At 44.8% G+C, this 9,893-nt stretch overlaps 1 protein-coding gene across 1 annotated transcript; it reads right to left on the bottom strand.

Moving 5' to 3' along the window:
• Positions 1-283: 283 nt before the first annotated feature.
• On the bottom strand, positions 284-2,895 carry LOC121887119 (transcription factor Sox-9-A-like). The gene is made up of 3 exons (XM_042397693.1): positions 1,858-2,895; positions 1,370-1,620; positions 284-1,160 (listed from the first exon to the last, which is right to left on the bottom strand). The coding sequence occupies exons 1-3, from the start codon at positions 2,292-2,294 to the stop codon at positions 328-330; spliced, it is 1,521 nt and encodes a 506-aa protein (XP_042253627.1). The 5' UTR covers positions 2,295-2,895; the 3' UTR covers positions 284-327.
• Positions 2,896-9,893: the final 6,998 nt, after the last annotated feature.

The following is a 9,893-nucleotide window of genomic DNA, read 5'->3' as shown; positions in this document are numbered from 1 at the left end:
AAATATCAACAATCATAAGTCCTCACAGAGGATTTTCTTAAGTCTTTTCATCTCTCTAAAAATATATATATAGTTTCTATCATGATACAATAGCAAGGCACGACGTGAGCCAATCACAAGTCCAGCTCTCCTCTTCTTGGAATTCAAGTGTCTGATTCAGGGAGCAGCTCTGGAGGAAGAAGTCTCCTTGAAGTAAAGTGTTTTTGGAGTGTGTGTATGTGTGTGTGTGTGTGTGTGTGTGTATGCATGTGGCTGTACATGTCATTGTGTTTTGTTGTCTCTAAGTCTGCGGGGGGGAGAGGGGTGGGGTGGGGTGGGGGGGGCGGCTCAGGGTCTGGTGAGCTGGGTGTAAACTGGCGCCTGCTCCCAGTGCTGTGGGCTGCTCTGGGGGATGGAGGGCACCCCTGTGTTGTCGGCGATGGGCGTGTACATGGGCCTCTGGCTGGGGCTGCTCATGTAGCTGAAAGTCGAGTACAGCCCTGAGCCCTGCCCCGCCCCCGCGTGGCTGTAGTAGGAGGCGGCTGCTGTGCCCCCCTGGTGGTCGGAGTATTCGTACTGCTGCGCTCTGGAGATGGCTGGGTAGGAGGAGGGGCTGTAGTGCTGCAGGTTGAACGGGCTGTAGGTGACGTGCTGAGGGGAGCCCTGCTGCTCGCTGAAGTGGCTCGGGCTCAGCTGCTCCGTCTTGATCTGGGTCCTGTGCTGGGCCTGACCCGCCTCTGAGCTGCTGCTGCTCCCCAGGGTGGTCAGAGTGTGCTGCTGCTGCTGTTGCTGCTGCTGCTGCTGCTGTTGTCCCTGCTGGCTCTGGCTTTTAGCCATCCAGGCTGCAGCGCCTCCTGCCTGCGGGCTGACCGGTGCACCGCTGCTGATGCTGTAGCTGCCGGTGTAGGTGACAGCTGTGGTGTTGCCAGGGCCGCCTGCAGAACCCGGGTGACCGTTAGGCGGGAGGTACTGGTCGAACTCATTGACATCGAAGGTCTCGATGTGGGAGATGACATCGCTGCTCAGCTCGCCGATGTCCACATCGCGGAAGTCGATGTTGAGCTGGCGCCCGCCGGGGCCGTCGGCGAGAGAGCGGAGACCTCCTTCACGCTTAAGGTCCATCTTGCCTGAGCTGACATCAGTCTTTGGGGTGGTGGGAGGGGTGGGGGGCCCTTGGGAGCCTGGAAGATGAAAACAGGATGAGTCAGATTAGATTACGTGCTTTTTTTTTTCTGTTTTGTACTTTTAAAACAAACCAGCAGAACGTTTAAAAAGTTTTTGAATGAACTACATAGATAAAAAGGAGTCAAAACAGGCATTAAAACAAACAGTGAGTGAAATGTGGAACCAACAGAGGAGACTGAAATAAACATATTTTCTGTCTGCTCACCTGAGTGCTCACCCGGAGAGTGCACCTCTCCCATGCTGGAGGCAGGAGAGTCCGCCTGCTGGAGAGCTTTGAAGATGGCATTAGGGGATATGTGCGTCTGCTCGCTGCCGTCCTCCACCTCGCTCTGTCCGTTCTTCACTGACTTTCTCCGCCGGGGCTGGTATTTGTAGTCCGGGTGATCCTTCTTGTGCTGCACCCGGAGCCGCTCAGCCTCCTCCACAAACGGCCGCTTCTCGCCTTCATTGAGAAGTCTGTGCGTAAAAAGGACGATAAATGTACTTTAAAACTTTTCTACTTTAAAGTATACTATTCCAAAACAAAAAAAAGCGAAATAAAATGTTTAAATAATTAAAATCATACAATGTTAGCGTTTATAGGGGTAGAATAAGTGCACATTTGGGACACATAGAAGGTCTAATGAATATTTCATACACATTGCATCGTAAATCCGTGCGTAAAACCTGAAAAAGAAGAGTAATCACACTTACCTCCAGAGTTTCCCCAGAGTTTTGCTGAGCTCCGCGTTATGCAGGTGCGGGTACTGATCCGCCAGCTTCCTCCGCGCAGCCTGAGCCCACACCATAAAGGCATTCATCGGTCTCTTTACGTGAGGCTTGTTCTTGGTAGATCCGTTAACGCGCACCGGCATAGGCACGAGGGTCCAGTCGTAGCCCTTAAGCACCTGGGACACAGCGTCGCGGATGCAAGCGGGAAACTTATCCTCCTCGTCCTTCTTGAAGTCGCCCAGGGTTCCGTCCGCTCTGAGCAGCCCGTTCTCAGACGGCCGGGTGTTCTCGGTGTCGGAACCCGAACCGGACGGGCACGGAGAGCCCGCGGAGTCCTCGGACATGCTCGGGCTCGGGGCATCAGAGAGACACTTGTCTTGTTCCTCCGACATCTTCAGGTAAGGGTCGAGGAGATTCATACGAAAAACTGTTTGGTACCAAATTACGCGTGAAACGGTGGAGTTATCTCTGCTTTCTCGCGAGAGGAAAATGCCTCTAAAAGCGACTTTACCTTGCCAGAATGAGTTTGATCAAAGTCTTTCAACTTAGAGAAGTGCGCAGAAAAAACCGCAGCTGATCCTCTTTTGCTCCGGCGCCGTGCGTAAAACTTGAGTTTGGAGAGTGTCTCTGCAGCATGGGCACATATAGGAGAATGAGTAATCTGCAAACGGGTCCGTACTTGAAAGAGCAAAAAAAAAAAAACAACACACACACACACACCAGCTGGTCAGAATTTGCTTTCAACTCTGTGGGATGAAAACGGTAAAGTGCTCCTTTCTAGTCTCCAAGTACAATCCCCAGAACGCGTGAGTGCTTTGAACTGCAAACGTTTTGCATGCTGGCTTTATAAGAGCGTTACCATGCCGCACAGGAAAGCCCGGATCTGATTGGCCGAGAGCATGTGACGCCAAAGTACAGGAATTTGATCCCGTTTTTTTTTTTTCTCTTCTGCTTACCAGCACAGCACACACACCAACACACACACGCACACATACACATATATATATACATATACAGACACTTTTTCTCTCTGGATATTTTTCCTATAGATTTTTTTTCACAATAAAATCATACATGGGATATTTATATAAATGTGATAAGTGATAAAAAAGTGATTGTTTTTGCTGTGAAGGAAAAACACTGAAAGAGAAATAAATTCATAAAAAAGGATGCTGCAAGTAAAAGATCAAATCACATGAAAGATGATCAATAAAACAAAGTAATTTATGACATGAATGCATCATAAACAGCTACAGACGCTTCATATTCCCACTTTTAAAACATTTTCATGTGTTTCCAAATGTCTTTCACCGCACTAGTCCCATACTTACAGTTATATCATCTCGTCAATAGGGGGAGACAGCAGTCTAGGAACCCGCTAAACTCCTTCCCCCCCCCCCTCCCTGACAGCAGCAGCAGCAGCAGCAGGAGGAGGAGGAGGAGGAGGAGGAGGAGGGAGAAGGCGCTCCAGCAGGCTGCTGCAGGGCAACATGTTGCTGTCAAAGCTCAGCTTCTGATTTGTATCGCTCTTCTCATTTCCAACAACAGGGCAATAATCCAGTGAATGGCGGATTCTGTTCATTTTGCTGACTGCTCAACTTCCACGCTGGCCTCATTTTGTTACCAAATGTTCCTCATAAAAATGAGAACATTTCAAGAGTTCTGTTACAGTTTTATAACTTTATATCCATTCTGGAAATATACAGATATTTGAAATTGAATTCCCCATATGTCTGTGATATTAGCTCATCTCGCCTGTTAACACGCAGTTTTTCAACCAGGGTGTTCTGACTTTTCATGTTTCTACTTTTTGCACACATCGTTTTTGGAAAGGAACACCTCACATTTTTTGGTTGATTTTTTTTATTTATTTTTTTGTCTGTCACTGCTAGAGGAAGTAGATTATTTACTTAAGCAAAAGTAGCAATACAGGAATGTAAAAACACTCCACTGCAAGCAAAATCTCATACAAAATCTCAACTATAATGTACTTTAAAAAAGTCAAAGTACTTTTTATGCAGCAGAATAACCCTTCTAGAGTTCTATTATTGTATATTACAGTACTGGATTATTATTATTATCACTGATGCATAAATGTGTTAGGAGCATTTTAAAGTTGTAGCTGGTTAAATCAAGGTCGAGCCAATTTGACCTTTTTTTAAATGTGGTTTAATCTGTAACAATACATCATATTTCATGTTTTAACTGGAAAATCTTAATTTGCAAAGTAACTAGTGAGCCTAACTTATAAATATACATCATAAACACTGTCAAAACAACAATATTTCCCTCTGAAATGTAGTGGAGCAGAAGTAGAAAGTTGCAGAAAACAGAAAAACTCAAGCAAAACTACCTCAAAACTGCACAAACACACGAGTGAACGTGCATCCCGCCACTGACAGCTGTATTAATGTGCATCATCTACAAGTCATTTTGACTTTTTAAACACACTCTCTTTGTCCTTTCCCCTCAGCCAAACACAGCACCGCTCTCCAATCAGCGTAATACCGAGTGCTCTGCCGTGGTCGCTGATGGTAACCTGCCTGCGCACGCCCCCCTTTTGATTGTTTATTATGCTTTGTGGAGATGTGGAAATGTAAATCTCAGTTCAGGCTAATGTGGACAACATGTGCTACCTGAAGTCGCTTTTAATAGCTCACAGATGTCAGGTAGAGCTAATTTCAGTGCGGCTGCTTGTTCCGTAGCTGGACATACAGACACCGGCTGCCTTTTATTTTTAACACACTTTTTTCTTCTCTGCTCCTATGCGTCTGTGTAAGAGAGAGAATACAAGTGTCTTTTGGATGCGGTAATGTGTGCCATGTTGCTTGTTTGCATTCACTGCGACTGCTCAAACTCTGAATCACTCAGTAATTCTTTCTCTCCCTGACCAATTAGGCCTGTGGTTCCAAAACACTAAAGCCTAACATCGCCGACTCCTTCGTTCCCCCCGTGGGTTTATTTACACGAGACATGCTTATTTAAGATACTCACTTTGAACACAAATAGAAGGGAGCAGTTTGGCTCTGCGTTAATAGCTCGTGGGACGACGCTGCGGTCGCGTGTTGCGTTGCGTGCTGTTACACAGGCCCGCCAGAACACGACCGTGTTTGCTTGTAGAGCAACAGAGGCGTGAACGCATTGAGTCACAGAGCTGCGGCGAAGGGGTGGAAAACGTGGTGTTGCTATTGACAGAGTAAATACGGCTAATGGAGGTTTTGCAAAAGAAGAAAAGCGAGAGGAAGAAGGAGGGAGAGGATGGTGAGGAGGAGGAGGAGGAGGGGACAAGGAGGAGAGTCAGAAGTGTGAACCCGAAGGAGGGAGAGAGAGACAGAAAAGCAAGAGAAGGTTGGCAATAATAAGAAAAACAAGACAATTAGTAAGAAAGATAAACTACGTATATGTAGAAAACAAAAGACTGGGTGAAGCCTTTCTTGTACAGCGGCAGTAAGCTGTGACCTGGCAGATCTACATACCTCAAACACACACATACACACACATATAGAGCCCATAACACATAGAGCACATATAGTATGACCTCCACACCCACGTGACATCTTGTCAAAAAAGTAAAAACTGCAAAAAAAAAAAACAAACCCAAATCTAACACCAACATATGGTTGAACACGTGAATACACTCCCCCTCCTCCTCCGCATGTCACACAGGCAAGTTAGACTCCTAAAAAAAGATTCTGTTAGACGACAACTTCAGTTTTGTCAACTCTCCAAAGTGAAAATTGAGTTTCAGATCCCTCACTTTCATAAAGGCATGTGTTTGTCTCCCTTGAATCGCTTTTTACCAATTTCAATCGAACAAGCTTCAACTCTTAACAGCACAGTTTTCAGGAGATCTGTTCGTGGTTTCAAAGCTGTTGCAGCATGGTGGATGACCGAAGGCAGGCAGGCAGGCAGGCAGGCAGGCAGGCAGGCAGGCAGGCAGGCAGGCAGGCAGGCAGGCGGGGCGATGTCTTGGGAAACTTCTCATCTTGACTTGGAGCTACAGCGTAAAAATCTGAACAAACAGTGGGAGTCAACTGCTAAACTCTGTCTGCTTTTCTTTTGGGAGTCCCATCAGGCCCGCTTGACATTTTTCTACACCTCACACCAATTAGAGTGTAAGAAACGTGTGTCCAGATTTCTTTTATTAAATGCACGATTTTAATCGCTACATTATCAATCCAAACCAATGAGTATTGTGAGGTCAGTGGGTTGCATCTGTCAAAGAAGCACTACCTTCTGTTGTTTCCCATCACAGAGTATACTGTAGGCCTTTCTCACTGCAGACATGTTGACTTGTCACAGCAGGAAATGCACTGGTGTTGCAAATATCATTAATGATGCTTCTGTTCTATTTTCATGTGCCAGTAAGATGTTCCAGTGGCAGTTCCCTGGACGGAACACCTCCTTTATTAATGTTATTAGTTACACCTGAGTTTGACAAGCCAATATATCTCCTAGAAGAAAAGTTTATTTTCTGCTTTGGCTCTGTGTCTATAGTTTTATTGTAGATACTAAATGTGTTGACAGGGATTTTTTTGTCTATCAACCTTTATCAAACCTTAAAGAAATACTCAAAAATCTTCCTATTTGAGTATCAAGTGCTCAGCATCCGCAGGTTTAGACAGTGGCTCTGAAAGGTTTGCACCTTGTTCTTTTGTGGAGGATGGAAGCTGTAGTCAGCTCGGATTCATAGTAGTTACAGATGCCTCCAACGATGAACCAGAGGCACAGCAAAAAGGCAATAATAAACAAACAAACAAAAAGAAAATGTTCATACAAATTTCTAAAACCTACAGTAATATATTCCACTTCTTCACCCTTGATCTGTGTTTTCCAAAACTCTAAGCTAATTCTGTGTTACACTATCAACTCCTCATAGCTCCAAAACTCTGCCAGAAGTAGCATATTTAGCAATTTATTTGTAAATGAGGACTGTTTGGAACATACTGAACATACAGATGAAAAGATTTTCAACATTTTTATTGTCATCTCTATATTTTTTGTTTGCTAGATCATCATCAGCATCCAAATGTTGTAACTGCAGTGAATCCAAGCTACCGTTGTCCATAAAGGAACAAGCTAAAATATTTTCACAGCCACTTTTCAAACCTACAGGTGCTGAGTATTTGACAGTCAAAAGATAGACTCTTGATGGAGTTTTCCATGTAGGATGCAATATTTTGGAACTTGGAAATTCTTTTTCATGTCACTAGCAATTCACCTAACTTTGTAGAAGTGAAATAACTGGACTAGCCCTTCAAAGGATGCCAATCTTCTTGGTGCTGCTTGTGTTTATTCATGGTATTTATAGCACCATCATTTAATGCTGTCATGAGTTATTGATGTTGAAATGCCACATATTGCCCTTATGTAATCTGCTTTAGCAGTAGAAAACAGGAGGAATGGGGAGGATCAAAAGTATCCAAACACTGAAGAAATGGAGAGAATTTGAGGGAAACATCTCATCTCTTGGTGCCTGCAGCCTTCAGGTAGGTGTGAGGTGCCATTCTGAGAAAGGCTTGAGTGATTAATAGCCGCCTCGAGCTTGTGTGTGGCTGTTCCACTGTGATCTGAGCGTCTGAGCACCGGGTGTCTGTTGACCGAACGTCATTCTGCTCCTCGTGCTGTTTAAACAACACTTAGTAAAGACCCAGGCAACTCCTGAGGAGGATCGCTCTATCTACCATCCATCACTGACCAAATCCCTGCTGCTTAATGTGTATTTCTATCTCACTCTGAGATTCAGCTTCCCTCCATTTTTTTTTTGCTTTCAAATGACATGAGCTAAGCAAAAACCTGAAGCTGAAAATCATCCTAGATACCCCCAAAAGTTAGCGAGTCGACTCTCTTCCCCCCAAAACCTGTAGGAAACAGACCTGATCACATTTATGGTCACATTTCCCAGCAGCCAGAGATGTTGCTGATTAAAATATGTACATTAGCTGATCATAGCGCGCTGCATGAGAGGTTGGAAAAGCGAGAGGAAACCCAATCCACTCAGGCTGAGTCGAGAAAGCCGCAGAGGAGTACCATTTCCCTCCGAAGATATGGCTTGTGCAAACAGCCCTCGCTTTAACAATAACAACGGTCTCACCCAGCCAGGCCAAGCTAACTAATGACAGATCCACACCTTAATGCTGAGCAGTTGTTTGGGTTTAAGCGAGGGAGGACGTGTGTGTGTGTGAGGGGGTGGTTTTTCTGGGGGTGGGGGTGGGGGTGGTGGGGTGGGGGGGAGAATGGCAGTTGTCAGCGGGTGGCTCGTGCCACTGGAAAACTCCCTCCTTCCCTAGACAGAGAGCAGCACCCATGATTCGGGCGGAGATTTGAGAGAGTAAAAGCTCTGACGCAGCGAAACGCTACTCTCGGCGACGGAGGACGTCCAACCATAACGCAGCACATTTTTACAGCTTATTGAATTGTGCAGGAGGCAGGATGGGGTGGTGAGGGAGGGGAGGGTGGGGGGGGAGGGCAGACGCCGTCTAAAATTATTCCTCGGTGTGTTTTTGGTTCTGTCTCTTTTGTAACAGTGACACTGCTTGTATCGCGGCCAGCGGCGCTCGATTTCCTCTCCGTCTCTACGGTTATGGTTGATGGTAATTGGTGCCTTGCAGTGCGCAAGGATTTGATGTGCTTGTGAGCATTATTGGATGGCAGGTGAAAGCATCTGCACATCTCTTTCCAACCAGAGAAGATTCCTCATCAAAAAGTGAATTACATGGAAGAATGTACTTTTGGAGACTGTTTTAAAAATAATTCATGTGCATTTGTTTTCACAAATCTGAGCCAAATTCCCTTTTTGAAAATGTTCCCATTAAAATGTATCCTGATTGATCGTCGCTCCCAGAGAAGACTCGAATGAATGAGAGCAGCAGCACAGCATGCAACACTTTAAACTAGACAGTGAACGAGACGATTTAAGAGCACAGGGAGTATTTAAAGTGCAGTAAAGTCAATACATCATTACAATCAATAGATTCATCCCATCTTCCCTGGATTTGACTTTAACATATCGGTAACTTCACACAATTTACATCCAGGGAAGTAGTGTTTGCCTTTTTATATAGTGAGGCAAAAAGTGGAGTGATGGTGTGGTGGATGTTTGTGTTGCAAGTGCAGGACATCGCAGCAACAGACCTGCAATTAACTTTTGCCTTTTTATGAGCAGTAACCATGATATTCTCCTAATCTTAACCAAGTGTTTTAGTTGCCTAAGCCTAACAATACCTTAAAGCAGAACTCCACTGATTTTACACATTAAAGTCTGCATACAGGTGTTTGGGAGAACTACTGCATATATGAAGAAAAAGTTGAATAAAGCCTTTTGTGTTTCCATAGAGAGAGAGAGAGAGAGAGAGAGAGAGAGCTGCGTGAAATCTGATAAATTGTGTCAAGTGACATCAGTGTCAGTCGGGGCCGAAGACCACAAATTTGAAAATGATAAAAAAAAAAAAAAATCTGAGGGTGTGAAGTTAGAAAGAAGTGACCAGACCTCTGTAGCCCACTGCTCATCTCTGCTGGAGGCTAGCGGTTCCAGGCTACATTAGCCACTACTAGCATAACACACCTGGATCTCTGAACCGAACTGTCAGTGGTTCAGTTGCATTTTGGGTAATGCAGACACCAGGTTTTGATAAGACAGAAGAATGCATTGAATACAAAAAAGACAACATCACTGCTTCTACTGCATCGATTTTTATACTTAAAAAACAAACAAACTGTCCATTGTGAGTCTTATAGGAGTGAAACTACTTTGAAACTACTACATACTTTGCTTGATATAACAACTATCTCTCCCTAAAATGAAGTGGGCTGTAGTTGCCATGGCATTGCACATTAAAAAAAAGTTGTCAGTGAATGTAATCCAAGGTTTTGCACAATCCGTCCAAATTTCAACGCCCAACGTTCTTGTCTGGTATTAGGGTTGTTTAAACTACAAGTCAGCAGTTTCTTAACCAACTGGCAGTGGTGGTATTATCACATTACAAATGGTGCGTATGTGTGAGTGTGTGTGTGTGTGT

This window comes from Thunnus maccoyii, chromosome 20 (assembly GCF_910596095.1).
Source record: "Thunnus maccoyii chromosome 20, fThuMac1.1, whole genome shotgun sequence".
In the NCBI taxonomy this organism is placed as follows: domain Eukaryota; kingdom Metazoa; phylum Chordata; class Actinopteri; order Scombriformes; family Scombridae; genus Thunnus; species Thunnus maccoyii.
The sequence above is the reverse complement of the archived record's forward strand: the minus strand, read 5'-3'. Positions and strand labels throughout refer to the sequence as shown.

Coding starts and splice junctions, on each gene's coding strand:
- LOC121887119 (XM_042397693.1), bottom strand. CDS start 2,294: ATGAATCTCCTCGACCCTTACCTGAAGATGTCGGAGGAACAAGACAAG. Junction 1,621..1,857: donor ACTCTGGGGAAACTCTGGAG/GTAAGTGTGATT, acceptor TTTTACGCACAG/ACTTCTCAATGAAGGCGAGA. Junction 1,161..1,369: donor CTCTCCGGGTGAGCACTCAG/GTGAGCAGACAG, acceptor TTCATCTTCCAG/GCTCCCAAGGGCCCCCCACC.